Source organism: Rhea americana, unplaced genomic scaffold, assembly GCF_003343005.1.
Source record: "Rhea americana isolate MKP2758 unplaced genomic scaffold, rheAme1 scaffold_60, whole genome shotgun sequence".
Taxonomy (NCBI): domain Eukaryota; kingdom Metazoa; phylum Chordata; class Aves; order Rheiformes; family Rheidae; genus Rhea; species Rhea americana.
In genome coordinates this window covers 791,754-811,662 of record NW_028186757.1, presented here as the reverse complement: position 1 = coordinate 811,662, position 19,909 = coordinate 791,754, and the positions used below count along the sequence as shown (strand labels likewise).

The 19,909-nt window shown below is 37.4% G+C and overlaps 2 protein-coding genes across 10 annotated transcripts in view; one reads left to right on the top strand and one right to left on the bottom strand.

The window, feature by feature from the left end:
* The window catches only part of NEK1 (NIMA related kinase 1), a 50,214-nt gene extending 31,101 nt beyond the window's left edge, over nucleotides 1-19,113 (bottom strand). For 5 of the 8 annotated variants that reach the window (XM_085319867.1, XM_085319870.1, XM_085319873.1 and 2 more), the window contains exons 1-15: nucleotides 18,485-18,531; nucleotides 17,769-17,823; nucleotides 16,147-16,294; nucleotides 15,968-16,064; nucleotides 13,688-13,785; nucleotides 12,107-12,190; nucleotides 11,559-11,626; nucleotides 11,364-11,450; nucleotides 10,213-10,267; nucleotides 8,730-8,930; nucleotides 5,730-5,790; nucleotides 4,436-4,593; nucleotides 2,517-2,573; nucleotides 2,245-2,298; nucleotides 1,899-1,973 (exon numbers count right to left, since the gene is read on the bottom strand). In XM_085319867.1, coding sequence (XP_085175993.1) covers nucleotides 1,899-1,973; nucleotides 2,245-2,298; nucleotides 2,517-2,573; nucleotides 4,436-4,593; nucleotides 5,730-5,790; nucleotides 8,730-8,930; nucleotides 10,213-10,267; nucleotides 11,364-11,450; nucleotides 11,559-11,626; nucleotides 12,107-12,190; nucleotides 13,688-13,785; nucleotides 15,968-16,064; nucleotides 16,147-16,263 — 1,212 coding nt within the window. In that variant the 5' untranslated portion in view covers nucleotides 16,264-16,294; nucleotides 17,769-17,823; nucleotides 18,485-18,531. Of the gene's footprint in view, nucleotides 1-1,898; nucleotides 1,974-2,244; nucleotides 2,299-2,516; nucleotides 2,574-4,435; nucleotides 4,594-5,729; nucleotides 5,791-8,729; nucleotides 8,931-10,212; nucleotides 10,268-11,363; nucleotides 11,451-11,558; nucleotides 11,627-12,106; nucleotides 12,191-13,687; nucleotides 13,786-15,967; nucleotides 16,065-16,146; nucleotides 16,295-17,768; nucleotides 17,824-18,484; nucleotides 18,532-19,092 lie in introns of those variants that run through there. The other 3 variants (XM_085319869.1, XM_085319871.1, XM_085319868.1) reach the window with 3 other exon arrangements.
* A 592-nt stretch (nucleotides 19,114-19,705) lies between these two features.
* Nucleotides 19,706-19,909, top strand: part of CLCN3 (Cl-/H+ antiporter 3) — a 64,580-nt gene continuing 64,376 nt past the window's right edge. For both annotated transcript variants that reach the window (XM_085319844.1, XM_085319841.1), the window contains exon 1: nucleotides 19,706-19,854. The gene's annotated coding sequence lies outside the window, so the exon portion shown is untranslated. The remainder of the gene's footprint in view (nucleotides 19,855-19,909) is intronic.

The window sequence follows — 19,909 nt, the reverse complement described above, 5'->3', positions numbered from 1 at the left end:
TAGACAAATGGTCTGGAACAGATGCTCAGTCTGCAGAACAGTTAGAGCCCCAGCTAGAACCACAAACCTCTGGTCAACTCCTTACCATCTTCTTTCCCCATTTCCCTTCAGAAACAGGTGCCAGCATTCAGTCTCCCAAAAGGAAGACAGGAAAAGAAAAATAATGCAGTATGTTACCCTTGTATGCTTTCATACGAGGCTATGCAGCCTGCGTTAACAGAAAGTTCGAACACGGCTTTCTAAGCTAATAGCATTGTCAAGAAGTCACTGGATGCCCCATTTTCATGCAGGAGAAAAGAAACTGAAATTTAAATCAAGAATACTATGACGATACACGGAAACCTAGATTGACAATAACCTACTAGTCTGCAGTAAAATTTGTACAAAGCTACCTTGAGAAGAAATCTAAAACATCTTTAAAGCATAAGTTTGCCATGATATTTTACACAAGTGATAACACTTGTGAAACATTCATGAAAACACACACAGTCATCAAACCTGAATTTCCCGTGGTGACTGAAAAGATAATTGCACATTTAGCTACAACAGAACTTCGTCTATGTTTGCAGTGTCTGGTGTTCTGCAATGAAACTCTCTAATATTAATTAGAAGCACGATTGTTTTCAGGGACACATGCAACTGATTCAAATCTACTGGTACTGGTACGTCCTGTTATACAGAAGCTTGTGCTGTATCTGGCAAAATTGACTTAAGAGACATACAGAAACCAAAAGATTTCTTTTGATTATCCATTCAATTAGTACCTTCTCTTAAAGTCTGGCATTTTAAAGTTTGTTTTTATGTTTAAGCTTTATCTATATGATATGGCATGCATCCAAAGATGATTTTATTTTGAAAGCACATAGATAATTGGCAAATAGCTACTGAAATCTGTCTGTATACCTATGTTTTCTTCATATTCTTGTTGTACGTGGAACAGAAAACAAAACCTCTACTCTTCATTCAGAGCCTGTTCACAATAACTCTGGTGAACATATTTAAGTCAAGTATTTGTAAGACTCGTTAAAACACAGCAATTTGTGGTAGTAATCCAATTTATACTGTCAGATAGATTTGCACTATGACAATACTCAATTCTGCACTGGCTCTGTCTTATGAAAGTAGAAGATGTTAATATTCAAGTATCTTCATGAGACTGACTAGTTCCAGAATAGTTATGCTTCCATGAAACTGATACACACAAAGAGGCAAGTTGAAACTGTCACAGGAATCAGATTGAATTACGTAATTCAATCCTGCAAAATATGAATAGCTAAATTTACTACTTTCAGGGGAAAAAAAAGAGAAAAGAAAAAACACAAAAACCCAGCACATTTAAAATTTACTCATGACTTTTTTTCCCCATGACAGCCAACTTTTCTATATATACTGACTTTGTCATTTATGCTGGCAAAAAACAAAGAATGCTTAGAAGCATGTTTTAAATACTGGGCAAACAATCCATTATCATAATATGAGAATCTGGAAAATATTTCAACAAAAAAATTCAAAAACAATCTTGAATGTGAAAGAAATTGTTCATGCATAGATTCAGCACAGGAAAAGTAGCAAAAGCAAGAGTAGGAAAAAAAAAAGAAGGGGGAAAATGAAGACCCGGCAAAAAAAGAAGAGGGGGAAAAAAAAAAGAGAGATACTGAAACTTAATAAGTATTAAAAACAAAAATTGCATATGATCTCCAAGAAGCCAGAGAAGAAGGGAAGATAGCCTATTACACATTCTCTCTTAAGTCATCCATAGTTTCATGTTGGGCAGCTCCAAGAGCTGACCTCCAAGAGCTGATCTTTTTGAAAAGAGAAGACCAGGCCAGATAATCAATGGTGGGGAAGGTGTGGGGAAGGGAAACAGGCTACACCACAATTCTGCATCTGCTGCCAACCTTAACATCAACAGTTCCACCTGAACCAAGCACATTCCTCCATCCTTGTTCCCTGGCTCTGTTTACTCGTTCCATCTGAAGGAGAAAACAATACAGGAAAATACAATTCAAGAAAAGTAAAATGCATTTTAAACATATTTTACCCCTTCTTTTTCCAATCTTCTCACTTGTTCTGCCTTCAGTAAACTGGTATGCAATTTATTTATTAAAATAAAATTAAACAAGTTTAGTAGCTGAGAAATTGAACTATTCTATATTCCTAGGCAACACATAACTCAATACACACCAAAATATTTCATTAAAGTTACTACAGGTAGAAGAAAAAAGGCTGAAGTATCTTGTCTACCTGATCTCGTTGGCGTTTTTCAGGCAATTCTAACCTTTTCTTTTTTGCAGCTTCCTGGAAAATAAGCATATAATTTGGTATTTATTACTAAGCCATTATTCTTTTAAGTCTCTGTCAAAATTGGTTAGTGCTCTGATGGTGGAGGTATGTCCATAAAAACAAAAAGTAGGCAGTGGAAAAAAGAAATGAGGAAAAGTTTGAAGATTTGATTTTGTTATTCTCATTCTGGACTTAGCTTTTGCGTAGTAAATTAACAGATGATTTCATTGTACCTCAAACATTTTTCTCCTTTCTTCTGGATTCATTTTCTTCACTGGAGTTGGAAAGGCCTGGATAAAAGATGAAATTTCAGATTAGACAGCATGATGCCAGGAAGAGAAGAAAAATTCTTATCAAAGAGATTCTTAAACCCACAACATAATACGTGTAAAACCGGGCTGACAATATTATTCAGAAGTTTTTAAATTAAAAAAACTCCTAAGATCTAGGGTAAATTCTACTGTACTGTTCATCCTCTATTAAGATCTCCCTCCTGAAAGCTGAAGGCAGTAATTTTTAAGTCAGTTTTGTTTTAATTTCTCTTTTCTGACAATGCCATTCCATATTATCTGTTGATACTACTTCTAAGGTCTCCAGATATTAAACTTTTTTGGAAAACAGATTTACTAGCTTATCCTGAGGCTCTTTCTGTAGGTAATATTACCCAAGTTCTTGTTACCTACAGAAGAGGTGAATGAAACCAATATCAAACTTCTAGTAAAGAAGCAGCGATACACAGTAAGCTATACATTTATTCTAATCTCCTCCTTTAACAGGTGATGGTTACTATGAAAGCTTATTTATTCTAACTATAGAACACATATTTACAGATTCATTTTTTTTAAACAAACTGAAAATCCCATCAGATTAGTACTTTAAATCAAATACTTCAATAAATAGAAGCCTTTAGAAACTTAAGCCAGTGTAGCTCAACTACAGTGAGCTAAAACCCGTAAAACAGAGGATGTTAGTTTCATATGTTCCTTTGAAAAGTTAGTTTATGGTTGCAAGATCAGACTATCCTGAAGTGTCAGCAAAGAGAAGAGGATTTATATTACACTGTAGTCATTTTTTCTGTGCTACAACTTATCACTAGGTACAATACCCACAAAGAACATACTCGAGTAAAGAATATATCTTGACTCATTCCAGCAAGAGGAATTTTCTCTGTATCCACCCTGTCACAGCAAGGGCTTTGGGTCTGTATGTAAGTTGGGTTGGTTTGAGGTTGGCTAGGCAAACTGAGCAGCAGCAGACTAGCAAATGATTGTGCAACCAAACCTTAAAACAGAAAAAAACCCTCATGATCTCAAAAAGACACACAGTCGTTTGTGTATTTCCTCTCCATTGCTCTTTTTTTTTTAAAAAAAATGTGTACTTTACGGAAAACAAGGCTTGTGTGTGTTGACAATTACCCCTAAACCTCCAGTAACTTTTGAACCTGAAGGATAATTTATATAAAAAACTTGATAGGTGTATAGACGTATCAAGGTGTATAGATATATCAATATTATGTTCTCAGAAGTGTCATGGGGAGAAGGGGGGAAGAGATTACTCATTCAGAAGAAAATTTGAATTAGTTCTCCTCCTGAGAGTGGAAAAAAGCTGAAGTATGGGTTTCCTGCTAATTGCTTGGTCCATAGCATATGAATGCAGTTCAGACCTAGCTATATCCAGTAAGGAATCTTGGCCATGAAGTAATTGAACAAATCAAAATGGAGAAATAGGATATTTTTAATGTAATAGGGTATGTAGAGAAAGGTGACTGGAGAAAAAGATTAGAAGTATTGTATGAAGGAATGCAGAAAATCATTTTTTTATTAGCTCATTGAATAAAGTCTGCAAAACTCCTCATCTGATTATACAATTTCTCTGGCTGACAAAATGCTTAGAAAATAATCCAAAAAAAAGTTTTCTAAGGTTTAAATTTAGAAGTTATTTGTGAATGAATAAGAAAGATTCAAAGACTATCTAAGGACATGATCACAGACTTTGAGTATTTCTAAGAATGATAAACACCAACAGAGAAGCTGAAAACAAGCATTTAAACTATTTATTTTTGCATGTGTCCATATAAAAGATATTTTGAAGAGAAATTCATAGTATTCTAATAGGTACAAAGCAGCTCAATTTAAATTACTTAGGTTCTTACCTGCCCACATTTAATCAGTGGCTTCTTCTCATGAATCTTTTTAGGTGCATCACCAGTTTTCTTGCTCATTAAAGGCACTCTGTATTTTGCAGCAGGTTTGGTAATTTTCTGAGCTGGTGCAACTGAAGCCAAGCTTTGTCCATGAGCTGGTCTTTTTGCTAAACAAGAGAAGACTCTTGTACAAGCGTATCCAGGCCTGCCAATGCACTACATCTCCCTTTTTCCAGTTTTTGAAGAAAGCAGGGCTGGAGAATGGGTGAACTGCTGAGAGGACAGTGAGCAGGTAGTGCAATATATCCAGTTGTCCAAAACAACTTTCCTAAATTTCTTATTTGATAAGAAACAGAAAAACACAATCCCTGACCTTTTCACTTCGATCACTTCACTTTAACCTGAAGAACTGGAACTTCTTATTCCATTTGTCACGGACACATGGAAAAGCTTCACAAATGGAATTCAGAGACAAATCTCCACTAATAACTCAGGACTGCAACCTGCAACACTCAGGTCAGCAAAAGAAGAACTCTAACAGAGCTAGTGCTTCATTGGCCTTTGGAAATACCATTCCCCTGTAAAGTTCCTGAAAATATGCCAGTATCCACGGTGAATTTGATTCTGTGCTAGCAGGGCTCTTTCACTACCGAATAGCAGTGAAATACTTGACATAAGACAATCAAAAAAACAAGGAAATAAAATAGTTTGAGGGGAAGAATTTTGGGGCAGGGAAGTGGGGAGGAAGAAAACTAACCAATATAGGAAAATGAATTAAAACCAGATCACCTTGCAAAACTGAACTACAATCTGATTTGCTAGCAGTAGTAGAAATTCTACTGCTCTGGGCTGAAGTCAGGACTTGATCTTGGAATCACTAACAAAATACTCCAAATTTTAAAAGAAATGGTATTTCTCATTAATCATTTGCCATTAATAAGGCTAACCTCCTTCTACAACAACAAAATATGGATGATTTCCAGTATTTTGAGTCTTCACTATCTCTTCAAATTTTGTAAGCCTAACATACTGCAAGAGTAAAAAGTACATCTAGAAGTGTTACAGGTCCATAGTTCATATTTGTATGATTCACAGGTTACATACATCCACCTCTCCAGGAAAAGAGAGTATTACTTCCCCCTGTTTTCTGCTGAAATTTCTAGAATCAGGTATTAAAACAAAACAAAAACAAAAATCAAAAAACAAAAAAGACACACACCACAACCAAAAAGAACAATTCTACATTTCTACAATACTATCTTGCCAAAGCTGAAAATAAAAGTATTTTTACACACTTAGTTACCTGGTGCAGCATGTGGTCCCAACTTTTGGAACATTTTGTGACTGAATTCTTCTGCAATAAGCTAAACAAAAAGTTGAATTATTAGAAAACAATATTTATGTCTGAAGCTAAAAAGGAGAACTCCTTTTCAGAAAAATATATATATAATTTTAATTGCATCTACCATAATCTAAATTTAAATGAATACTTAACTCTGGTATTCATTCAATTTATTATTACTAAAATTAATATGAAGTCAGGTTCAATATTTTCAAACATTCCCGGCAGAACTACCCATATTACTTTAAAAAAATGATTTAGTCTAACTTTTGGGCAAACTGGCACTTGCTACCGCATTTATGAACTGGCTAGTCACAGTTGCAAGAAAACTAATGTGAACATCAACATGGTTTTTTGCACAGTTTATTTTAGATTTCTGCATAGTTTTCAAACTTTATCTCAGTTTCTCAGATAGCCTTGCCTCAATAAAAAAAAAAATCCTTCAGAGCTGTTTGGGGATTTTTGTTTACCTATTCTTTTCAAGATGGGAAGATGACTGTACATATGGATTTCTATAAACAACATATACGGAGTTCTGTAAGACATTAAGTACAATAAAATTGTGAAATATCTTTATTGAAGTCAGGTACAACAATGCAAGGCTTGTCATGTTCTAACACTCTTCACTAGGCTTTTGTTTACGGCCAGTGTTCACAGCTTGCAAGATAAGGAACAAGAGTGACTTTTAGCTGACCTGGCACAGTGTTCTCATGTTCTAACTTCCTGCTCTCAGACTCTTTGCCAAATCCGAGTGCATCAACTAGTCCTACCAATACAGAACATTCAAAGGAGGTCAACAGCAAAAGAATTTGTATGATGGTACAAGTTACATGCAAACAGATAATGGCTCTAACACAAGCCATCTTTCAAGCCCGAGAGCATGCCAGAAATGCATTCAGTGTTCTGACAATGACTGCTACCAATGCTGACTGGTTCATCAGAAAACCTCAAAGTTTTAAGGAACAGTTTTTATAGAACCTTGTACCATTCAGATGATTTTGCTTTGCTTAGAGATTACCAGCCAGCTACAATAGATGTCTGGGAAGTGTAAAAAAGCAAACAAACAAACAAACAAACCAAAAAAAAAGAAAACAAAGACTACCTAACCCCCTCCCTGCAAAAATTTCTAGCCCCGACACCTCCCCCAAAATCCCAACATCTTAAACCAAACCTCCAAAATCCCCACGCCCCAGAACGCCCCAACATCCAAAAAAATTCAAAAAGAAATCAACCACCAAAACAAAAAAACTCCAACCCTCAAAACACCAAAAAAATCCCACAACCTCCTCCAAACCCTACCCCACACCNAAAAAAAAAAAAAAAAAACAACACTAAGAGAACAAAAGTGCAGAGCCTAAAATTGCACACAATGATGGAGACAAACTTTTTAACCTGTATAATCTGTCATCAAAAGCAAGAAGTCACATATGAGAACTGTCTCCTACTACTGGTATTTTAATGGCCTTAACGCTTTTTCGTTGGTGATCTGTGAGTGGAAGAACTGAAGTGCCATGTTCCAATAATAAGATCTTAGGCACATTTCAAGGCTTTTCCCCCTTTCCAAAGCTCTGTACTCTTTACTGTAACTTATGAACTACAAAAATTAAAAATTCATATAACTCTGGTAGACTGATCTCCAGTCAGTTAAGAACAGGATTTCGGCAATAGTTGAGCCATGTTGATGATGACAAATACCTAAGGAAGCTCTCTGAAGTTCAGATTAAAGCAAGTCGAGCACAGTATTAGTCATGGGTGAAACTGAAAGAAAACAGGCATTACAGTTATGTCACAGAAAGACCACCTTCACCTGAATATGTTTGTACCCATGATTAATACAGTCTGTAAAAGATGCTTTCTATTTTTTTCTTTAAATTAGACAGCATCATTTTAAGCTGAATATGTCAGTGAATCAGTTGGAAAAGTTTTGTTCAAGTATTTGTATTCAACTGAGGAGAAAATAATATTATCATCTGGTAGTAGTTTACTATTAATTAGTAGTTTATCATAATAATTATTAGTAAAGTCTGAATAACTACAAATAAAAATATCATATCCATTTAAGCTGCTGGAAATAAGAATCTGATCAAAAGATTACTATGGTAAAGGTTAGGACAATGACCTTAGTTGTAAAGGCATCTTAATCTTACCTTTCAACAGAACTTAACTCACAGATAAAGAATTTTAGGAGAGAAAGGTTCGTATATAATCAGAATTTCAACTATATATGGAAGATCTTCAATTAATATCAGTTCAACCTATAGTCCACTAGAATCTTTATACTTAAGTTCTCCTTTTGCATTCATTTTCCACGTCCTTTCTCTGTTTACTTACCTCTTAACTCCAGTACTATTCTCCACTTGTTATTCTTGCCCTCTTTTCAACTAGATTGATATTAAAATGACATCAATAGATGTCAACAGATGCAACATGGAATACTGAGCAACTTCTTCTAGCTTGTATACAAGGAGGTGCATTTAAGCATCAAGAAATGTAGCTATTAGTTTACTTAGTAATATTTCACAGGACAAACTTGCAGGCCATTGCAAATTAGGAACAGAATAACAGATTGAAGAAATAACACTAAAGAAGTGATGCTGAAGTCATCCTCAGTGCTGTTTTATGCAACAATGCGTATCTAAACAAATCAACATCTGACTCATAATTCCTCACTAAATAGAAATACAAAACAGTGCTCCTGAGAAAAAAAGAAAATGCCAATTTAAATTTGTTTGTGAGACTACCAACTACTTAAGCAATTTGAAATTGTTTTGTAGTTCGTTTTATCAGTAAATTTAGCAAAATCAAAATAACATTCTTTTTCCTCAACAGAAAAAGCCTGTAAAAAAAGCTGTAGGAAACACTATTACTCCAATTTTATGTTGTATATTAACATTAGAATAAAAAAAAAGAGAAGTCCTATGATGTTTCCAGGTAAAATTAGAATTAAAACCATCTCCGTACCTGTGGTGTGAGAAATTTTTCAACACGTTTGGCTATAAAGTTTTTCTCCAATATGGAGTTGACTGATGGTCTATCCCTAGGATTCATTTTAAATAACTGAGAGAGTAGATTACGTAGATCATAGGAATAATGCATAGAAACAGGAGGAAAAGATCCAGAGATTATCTTCAGTACCAAGTTTTTCATGTTACCAGCTTCAAACTGTATCACAAGAAAGAAAACAGTTGTTACATATTACTGCGTACCCACAAATAAGGTTGCATACAATGGTGAGGGGAAAAAAAGGACTTTCTTTGCCTCAACACAGCAAAACAAATTTTCAAGACCATCAGTTGAAAAATAACCTGCTGCCTATTGATAGCCTCACTCAATCGACAGTGTTATGCTATTGATATCTAAAACTTAAATTCTGAAAGCAATATGCTGTCTTTGCTAACAAGTAATTATCACCTTTCAGATCTAGACTGACAGGCATATGTTACTACACATAGTTAAGGATAAAATATTATGAAGTAATATACATACTTGATCTGCTCTCTCCGCTTCCCTGAAACAATCAACCATCAGGTGCTTTCTGTACTTTTTTGTGAAGTTACTTTTCAAATAGCATTCACATTCATTCTGTGTCAAATCCAAACGAATGCTTAGATTTCAACATAAGCTCAGGGAGCAGAGAGCCATTCTAATTCCTTTGTCCAATAAAAACCCGGCACTTACCAACCAACTCAAGAAAACAACTTATTGCCGTCAACTCTGAGAGGCAACAAATACTGTTGCTGCAGAGAAGACCCAGCAACAAGAAATCACAAAAACTATCATGAAATCTTCAATGTTTTTTCTGATGTCTATATCATAATAATCTTCATTTTAATAAAAAGGAATTATTTTTATTTATTTTAAAAAGACAGGTTTGTTCCCTCCCTTCATAAATCTTACTTTTAAGTCTCAAACAAGAAGAGATAGAAAATGTTTTTTCTTCCCTTCATAACTGGAAAGTGGATGACAAATAAAGAGGTATTTTTCAAATTGGTAAAATAAAAAGACTGTCAATTGTTTCACTTGGGAATTTATTTAAAGAACTGTATCTGTTCTAAACAAAGAAATACACTAATCCGTCCGCACAAAACTGGCAGCCTGAATTCAGGCCTTCTCAGTAAAAAACGAAAAGGTCACTTTTTTTTGAAAGAATGAAATATTATGGATACTATCTTTTGTTACTGTATCTAACACTTCTGTAGCTAACGCACAATTCACAGAAAACAAAAAGAAAAACTGGCACAAAGATTTCTGCAGAGACTGGCATGAACAGATGATTAATCTTTACCTATATTGCCCAGCATTTAAGCATTGAACATAATTCTAAACAGTCAGCATGAAATTCTTCCATCAACTGAAAATATAAATGTTTGTATAATGATAATGAAGAAAAAATGCTGTGCTTGAAGTCATTATTCTTTTAACAAAACAATGAGTTTCTACTCACCGCATGTTTAAGTGTGCACATCTCATACAGAACACAACCAAGGGCCCAGATATCACTAAATCAAAGAACACAGACTTTAAGAATTAGTTCTAGGTGTGACACTGCCAAAAAAAAACTTATTAATCAAGTACCGTAGAACTGAAAAGGGAAAGAAAAAGTTGCATTTTGAGTATGTACAAGCTCCCTCTAATTTACTCCCTTCCCTCCAGAAAACCCCACCACAAGAAAAAAAAGAGACTCTACCAATAAAAAACAGGGCCAAATCAAAAACCAGATGGGATTATTTTAGCTCCACATTTTATTTAGGGCTTTTCATCTGCACCACTCAAAACAGAAAAATTGGACAAACTAGGGATAAAGGTTTTTTTCTTTAAATATGTACTTTTTCCTTGAGATATCCTTGAAATTCAAAATACATTCTTAAAAGGACTTCAGCAAGTACAATACTTAAATTCAATTAAACAAGTCATTAATCCTGTTTAACACTGACTTACCTTACCTTCACTCATTACAAGATGGCAGAATTTGGTTGGAATGAGAAATCTCACGCAGGAGAGATTATGGGGCAGGGAACTATAATCATTTTCATCTTTTAAGAAACTCATGGAAACTAATATAAGGCACCCACAACAACGGATGTAATTCAGCAGGTGAGTACAACTTAAAATTAACATGCTAATAAACATTTTCATTACATTAGGGAAACTGTTACTAGATACAGCCTATTTGCCAGGGCAACAAACATAAGCAAGCATCTGAAGGATGCTCTTCTGTGTATGACTATCTTACCTATACATATGCTTGGAGAATCCAGTTAGCATATTTGTGATTTTTTCACCCTTAACATGCTTTCACATTCATACTGCATAAATTTAAGGCAGAGCAAATAGGGTATAGGGAAACCAAAGCAGAGCCACAATTAAGAACATGGCTAGATCTAGAATTCAAAGCACTAAACAAGTCTTCCCTGGATCACACTGCTCTGCACTACATCAAACTGCTGAGGTAACACCTGTACAGCAAAGCCCACTTCATTCTTGAGTAAGGGATGAACTAAAGGCTGCTTACTATGAATAGAATGGCTCCAGATTTCTAAAGAATATACTCCCTCCTCCTTCCTAAAAAATACTTAATAAAATGCTTATCAGTACCTTTTATTGTTGTAAGGTTTGTTCTGACATATTTCAGGTGACAGATAGTATGGCGTTCCGATGCAAGTGCGAGCCAGTTCTACAGTACTAAGAAAAAAAAAAGAATGTTAAGTTACATGGTGTGCACACATTACATTTTCCTAAAGCAAAGCTATTTAGATTAATTCAGAGAAACTAGCACCAAATAGGAGTTACCTGTTAAGAACTCTGGCGATTCCAAAGTCTCCCAGCTGTACTGTCCCATCTTTGGTCAAAAATATATTCTTGGCATAGAAATTTTAAAAAGTCTGTTAATTAGAACATTCATACAGTTGCATACATTTTGTTCCCAGCATGTTTTGGAAGGAGTAAAGTTTTCTACCATTCAATCACTCTGAAGTCACTCCCATTAATGTTATTGACTACTGGGAAATAACAGACCTATTCTTGCCCTACTTTATCAAAACTTGAAAAAACACTACTGTAAATTTGAAAATATAATTAAGTACGGGACAAAAGGACACATGAATAACGTTAAGATATCTTCTTTGCCTCATCTGTCAGTAAAAATAAACCTGTTCTGAAAAATTACAAACAAAAATAGTTTCCAAAATTTAAAATGTTTACATAAAAAGATATATTTCAAATATTTTTCATAATTTCCCAGTTGACACTATCAAGATATAAACATTACCAGTTTGGAAGTAAGTTAAGAAAAAAACCCCAACACACACACACACACACAAACACACACATCAGCTTACCTGTGACTTTATGTCCCGATGCAAGATTTTTCTATCATGTATATGTTTTAGTGCTAAACAGATTTGTACAAACCAATCCAGAATCTAAATGTAAAAGAGAATATGCAACATCAATATCTTAATTTGAGAGCTTCTCCAGTTTTTTCCTCAGGATTACATCAAATAAGTTTTATCATTATAACTCAAAATATTATTCTCTTCCCATAAACCTGGCTTCATGTATATCCTAGAAACATTAAGAATGTAATGCTACTGTCACTATAATACAAACTTCCTATTTTAATGAAAGATACAGATTAACCTATTCAGATATTATTAATTCTGATCTTATTAGATTTAATAACATATTATAAAGACAACAGATATACAATAAAAATCTGGTTATAATAAATATTATATTGAATATTATATATATATATATAGTATTCAATAATATAATATTATTGAATATTATATATATATATATATAATAATATATATAATTATATATATATATAATATTCAATATTTAAAATATTTTTTAAAATAAAAATTAAAAGATTATTGCATCCCTGAGATCATACTTTTGCTGTAACCAATGCAATCTTCTTATAGTCTTCTTATAGTCTACTATCTAGTAGCTTTTAATCTATTTCACCTTTGAAAGAAAAATAATGCAAAGTGGATTTCAATTACAAAAGCAAGAAACAAAAACAGGCAATTAGAATATTAAAAACAAGCCAACAAAACCAACGTTACTGTGAATTAGTGAAAGTCACAAAATAAGCGGATAACTGCAAAAACTCTTCCATGTGGAATAGCTGTTTCACAACTCAAAAGTATATACATATATACCAAAAAATTACAATAAAATGCAAGGTACAGCCACAGGTAAGTTGACGTTCTAATGCGCCCCTACCGTATACAAACGCAAAGTATAGAAACTATTTGTAAATAAGGAAACATATCTCAGTTTTGAGCAAAAAACTGAATCCTATATAAACTATTTTTGCTTTAATTGAATATGCACATAAAATCCTCTCATTTATTCCAGATTGCCTCATAGCATAAGTGACTTTATAACCAGTATTACGAAGAAGGAAAAATCTGCTAGCATACTTCCAACATAATATCAAATCTTTCTGTTGAAAAAAAAAACAATTGAATTAAGTAAGTTTCACAATATTATATTCCATATTATTATATTTACAACGCATGTTCTTTCGTAACTGGAGGGAGGGGAAAAAATCAATATTATAAACCAAAAATCTTACGTATGTAACATCTTATAGGTTTAAAAAACCTCAGCCTGTCTACTCCCTTAGTATTTTTCATTCATCAGATTTGGTTTAGTTTGCAAGAAGCATAGACTTCCTAAGAATGTACCCTACATGTACAGAAAAAAAATCCCACGTACCCTGGATTTCCAGTTAAGCTTTTAGTGATTACTGTGGCTGGTGGCAACAAGAATCACAATTTGGGAACATTCTATACATCTGAAGCAACCCTATCTGCCAAATTGAACAAAAAAAATAAAAAAAATCTTTAAAGCACAAGAAAAGTATTAGGATGCAAAAAACTATGGTAGCAGTGTGCTGTTACCTGATCCTCAGAAAACAGGATTCCTTTCTGGGCATTTATTTTTTTAAACAGGTCTCCTCCTTCGCAGTAATCCATCACTATGTAGAGACAGCCATTTTCTGTTAAAAAAAAAAATACATGGGTCACTGAAAAAGGAATTGAGAAAACAAACCTTTTTTTGTGCAGCTTCAGGTATCACTTATTATTCCTTTTTCCAAACTTCAAGAAAAAATGTTGTATTTACTCCAAGTTTCCCAACATATGTTTCTCATATTTGATAATATTGGATTATTTGATAGAGAAGGAAGAATGACATCTACTGAACCATTTGCTCCAGAATGAGGTCCAAGACCACTATTAATTTAAAGATGTCATGTTATGAAGCAAAATAAAAAACATTCTCCACTCTACTGGATATTTCAAACATCCATAGATCTCCTTGCCCTAAAAATAGGTATCTTTAAGTTCGAAATTAAGTAATTGCATCTGCCTAATTCTTTCTTGCAGTTTTATCTGGATAAAATACTCATACTTAGTGCAAGAATGTGGCAATAATCAGTTCTCATACCAGGCTTAAAGTTCATTTCAGAGAGCGAAAAACAACAAGAAAGCTTTCAGCAGACGGCAACATATGGAAATCAGTATTTTCTCATTTTGAAAGAAATTTGGGGAGACTTTCAAAACCCTATGCAAGTTTCCACTATAAAGTTTGAGCACATAATACATTTATACGAAGTTAGAGTTTTGTTCCCCAATACAATCTTTTCAGTTACTGTTGGAGAAAAAAAAAAAAAAAGAGATTAACCAGAAACAAATGGCAAATTACAAGTATATTGATGAAAATTCTAACATTTCATGAACAGCAACTCAAATATGCCAGTAAAATACATGAACTACAATAGTCACAGCCTAGGTGTGATTTTGAGAAAAGGTGAGTAAGTACACATGATCACATGCCATTCAAAAAACTCACCCCTTATGACCATAAGAAGTTAGTCATAATACTAAAAAAAAAGGTAAACAGAGCGAAAAATAATTAAAGCCTCTAAGTCATTTAAATTTCATTTCTGCAAAACATTTCTGAAATTTGTCTTCCAGAACATCAACAACAGAACTTCTCATTTCAGCTTACAGTGCTTTGTACCTTGGCTAAGCTTTACAATTGAAATTATTCTGAAATCTGATCCTAGGAGTCTGGATTTCTTGCAGACCTGCCTCTGAAATAAATTGCTTTTATAAATCAAAACCAGTATGTTCAAAGTCAATGTGCTTGAGCAAGAAAGATGCAATATGCAGTCTCATGAACTAGGGATTACAGCATCTACCTCATAAAACAGAGCAGTCTTGGGAACAGGCCTCTGTTAGATAGAAGACAGAAGTGTAGATCTATGAAAAGTAACAAACACAGCCTTCTCATTTATGGCATATAATTCTAAATCAATGAACAGAAAATAAAAACCCCAAATCAAAAGGCATGAAAGTCAGCAGAAAGAAAAGAAAAAGGAATAATGTTCTTACATGGTATTTCAAGTAATATTTAAGTTTTTAAATACTATTTTTAATCCTACTCAATAAGGCTTTGGGAATCTTTTACCTCTTCTGATTATTTCCCACAACATTCACCGTAAGAATTGGGGGATCTTGCTCCTAAATTTCTTGGTTATCACAACTTCCATGCTATCTTTGAAAGAAATGATAACCACGAGAGAACTCTGGGCACCTGGTTAAGCGGCTCCTTTTTAAGGATGTCAATGAATCAAACTTTTTATGAAGTTCTTTCAGTTTCGAATTAAATTGCTCCTTCCTCCACAGCCTGGTGAGGCAAACTATTAGTCTCGTCTATTCTTCTAACTTTTAAAGCAATGATGTGATTGTAATTACTGAAGACCCCATTCTAAGATGGCAGACTTTTGGGATGAAATTACTCTTACTGAGTGATCAATAACTGAATTTAGATCATGCTCATATTTAAGATACACAAGCATTCAAGCAATTAAGATAGACGAAAGTATTTAAGGGACACATACTGTGAAGAAACAGAAAAAGATCACACTTAGACATCAATCAAAATTATAATCATGTAAGGAAGAGACAAGAATATTTATGCAATTGTTGCACTTCTTTTAAATGTATATGAGAATCACAAAAACAATCAGAAAGAACTGAGGGAAGTAGTAAAAGAAGAGGAAAATGATTAAAGAGAGAAAAAGTATAGTGATTTTTAAATTATATACAATTTGTAGCATAGAGACAGTCACTTAATACTGTTATTTCAGGTTTTGTTGCATTAATTGATCTTACCTTCAAATGACTCCCTATACAGGACTATATTTGGATGTTTCATATTAGCCAACACAGCAACTTCTCTCCTTGATTCTTCTCTCTCCTTATTTGACATCTTCAGAAGGAAAATAATGATTTTTGAGAACAGAAATGCAACAACAACAACAAAAAAATCAGTAATTAATGATATCACTCACCTTTGAGATGTTTATTTCTTTAATAACGTACTGTTGGCCATTTTCTTTTGCTTTGACCAGAATTGCTTTCCCAAAGGATCCTTCTCCAATCTTCTGCACTTTAATATATTTATCCATAGTTATTGCTTAAGGCATCCTTACTTGAGTACTTAAAAAACAAAAAAAAAACCCCACAGATTTAATTAGCTGTACTTAGTCAGTCTACCAGCCTGCCACATCATGTTGCACTTTCTACTAAAATGTCAACCCATTTATCTCTTCGACTGCATTATGTGCTTAGTGCCTTTTCTGTAAATCACCTACTCTTAATCTCATCTCTATTTTTGTACAGTTGGATAAGTTGCTGTAGAAGAGGGCTGCACTACTAAAGTCAGTTTAGCCTTTCACCTTGACAATGACAACATTTGGTTAGCAATCTTTCATTCAACTTTATTTGGTAAAACTACCATAGGAGTGGGAAAAAATACCTATACATTTATTCTTAAGAAGCACTAAATACAGTATTTTGGGGGTTAGTCACTCTAATGAATCAAAAACAAGACTAAATTCAAGAAATCCTCAGTCAATCTTAAAATCATTATTCAACATAAAAATTATGACCTTACTTTTTAACTGAAAATTATTTCTTTTCATTTTTCATAGAAAATAGATTCAGATGGTCCATATCAGTTTTTGCACTGTACTACCTTGACTAGTTAGACTGGAAGCTTTTGAGATTCAGCTAAACAATGCTGCACTGAATGCTGATTATTTTTAAAGTACTATATTAAAAAAGTAATTTGGCAAAGCGAGAAACCTGAACAAGTTTAAAAGAAGCAATAATCAAATATGGAGGTAAATAGTGTGATAAAACCCTAAGCAAATTGAACAAAAATAGACTCTATCAAGCTAATTTCTTCTCTCTCTTTTGATAAAGATTTTTATCTTGATGATACAAGAGTTTCTGTGAGGCATTTGGTAAGGTGAATGAAAAAAACCCACTAATAATCAACAAAATAGAAATTGAGGTAAGATTTGTTTTAAAAAGAAGTTTTCTCCCCCGATCTGCAAATGACTCAAAGTTAAACATACAGTCAATAGAGAGAAGAGTCAGAATAGCAAAAAGAATTGGCCATAAAAATAGACTAAAATGATAAAAATCAAAATAAATTAATTGGGAGGGGATTAAAAAGTCATCTTTTCTAGAATAGAGAAGAACTTCAATAACGTGAGCACTGCCAATTGAAAGAGATGCAGGATTTCTCAGCGTTTACATCCAAGCCTCACTTAAGAGCACTAACAGTGCTCATATTTTGCTGTGCTTAGCTTCCCTCCCACAGAAGGCCTTATCACCTTAGGTTCATACTTAACATTTCAAGCAAGGCTTGTCTCACTGATTTAGAATCATTTTTCTTGTCAGTCAAAAAACGACCAAGCACCCGGCAAAGAGTTCACTAAAGTTGCTCAGGAAGATGAAGAACCATACGCCATGAGGGCAGACCAAAAGGAAGAAGTTTGATTAGTACTGCAAAACAAAGCTGGAGAGAGCTGAAGTGATCTTTTGCACACAGAAAAATGGGAGTAAAAGATGACTAGGCATAACTATCGGAACGGAAAAAAAGGTCAAAGTGACAGCACTGTACTTTGTTTTGTTTTGTCTTGAAGATGCATCAAGGCAGTGTAAATGTTAAGCTGCCCCTAAAACGAAAAAAAAAAGTGACTTGGCATTAATATCAATGTTATCTTTTTGGCAATAATAGAACATATGAGGTAGGGCACTATTTTCATTTCAGCTGCCTTTAATCAAGTTCTCTTGCTCCTGCTGCATTATTCACAAAACCAGTTATGCTGTACTAAAACTAAACCAGCAGTATGAGCTGTAACTTGGAGTGACCGCTGCCTGCTACTCCGCAGATGCTAACTGCCCGCAAGGCACGCGCGGGCAGGCGGCAGTCAAGTCCCCGGCGGGACGCAGCTCCGTCCTTACTTTTACCCGGGCCGCGGGAAACACACGCCTCGAGAAAGGCCTGCGGCACGGGCAGGGCGGAGGCTTCCCGAGCCCTGCGCAGGGAGGCCGCGCTACCCCGCAGGGATGAAGGCGCACCGCGCAGCCAGGCCGCGAGCGGGCCCCGCGCAGCGCCCGCCGCCCCGGCGCCTTCCCCGGGGGAGCCCCCAGGCCCGGCGCAGGCCGTTACACCGGGCCGCTCCCCTCAGCCGGGCCAGGCCGAGCCGCCGCCCCGACAGGACCGGGGACCCCCGTCCCAGTCGCCGAGAGCCGCCGCCGCCGCCGCCCCCAGCACCACAGGGGGGGGGGGAAGGGGGGCGGCGCCCCGCCCCGCCCCAGCGCGGCCCCACTCACCTCCCCACCATGACCGGCGCCACCGCAGCCGCTCAACCGAACCTCGCCCCCGCCGCGGGCCCGCCCCCCGCACTCCTATTGGCGGAGACCGCCAAGGCGGCTCAGCTCCTATTGGGCGACGGGAGGCGAGCCGGAGCCAGCAGGTTAGCCTGGCCGCCCTCCGCACGGAGCGCCGCTTCACCTTGGTAACGCGGCGGCGTCACCTGATCCGGGGAAGAGAGCGGCGGGTCACGTGACATCCCGTGGGCCCTCAGCGGGGTCACGTGACAGCGGGGGGGGCTCAGCGACGCCACGTGACAGCCCGGGGTTTGGGGGGGGGAGAGGGGGTGCCACCGCCCCGAGCGTTTTCTGCCGTGAGGCATCCACGCCCCACAGCAAACAGCGACGGGCTGCTGTGAACGACAGCTACGAAGGTTAACGATGCAAGTAAACGAAACGGCTGCGCAGCTCTCCTGAATAAAGCACGGCTTACAGGACACTGCAGGTCCCGGCATTTGTGCGAGTCTTCCCAGAGATTTCCCCGGGGCGAATTTCGCGTGGGGTTGCTATCTCGTGGTGCAGCAGGGTCAAAACTTAATATCAAAACCAAGTTTTGAGCAAAAACTTACCCAGGGGAGTCAGGCTGCTCACGGAAACTTTCTTGAGATGGAAATATTTACACTTTTTGTTTCCTAACTGAAAGCCTGCGTTTCTAGTGTATGTTGCAAGTGCAGATCTGTGACTCGTGATGCCCTTTCGCTTTGATTTAGACACGTCTAGGTTTAGCCAGAAGCCGAACGGTACTGCGTAGGTGGCTTGCTGGATGGGGAGAGCCCGAACAGCAATTCAGCCTGGCGGTGAGCTCTCGCTGTCTGGTGGTACCACAGTTTCGGCAATCCCGGGCACGCCCTCCAGAAGACACCGAGGCAGCCGCTTTACCCGTGCGGCCGGCCCCTCCTAGCTGCCTCGCTGCGGGGCGAAGCCCCCAAGCAGGTACCGAGCGAGTCGTCGCCGCCGCCGCCGCCTGCCATGCGCTGCGGCCGGGCCCCGCAGGGCCGCGGTGCTCCACGCCCGAGCGCCGCCGAGGCCGGCAGCAGCATGGCAGGGCGGAGGAGCGCCGCCCGGCAGCGCCGCCATCACCAGGGGCAGACGGCCGGGGCGCGCCGGAAGTAGCGGGCGGGGGCCGCCGCCGGGGCGCCGCAGCGCGCGTGCGCGGCAGGAAGCCCCGCCCCCGACCAGGGCCGAGGGGGCGGGGCTGGCTGCCGGGGCGACCGTTGGGCCGGGGGCCGAGCCGGTGTCCGCGCCGACTGCGTGACCCCGCCCCGCCCCGCCGCGGCGGGACGATGAGCGAGCGCCTCCCCGGGGAGCAGCAGGCGGCGCCACCCGCACCAGTAGGGGCGCGGCGCGGCGGGAGGGGCCGCCGGGCGGGCGGGCCGGGCCGGGCCG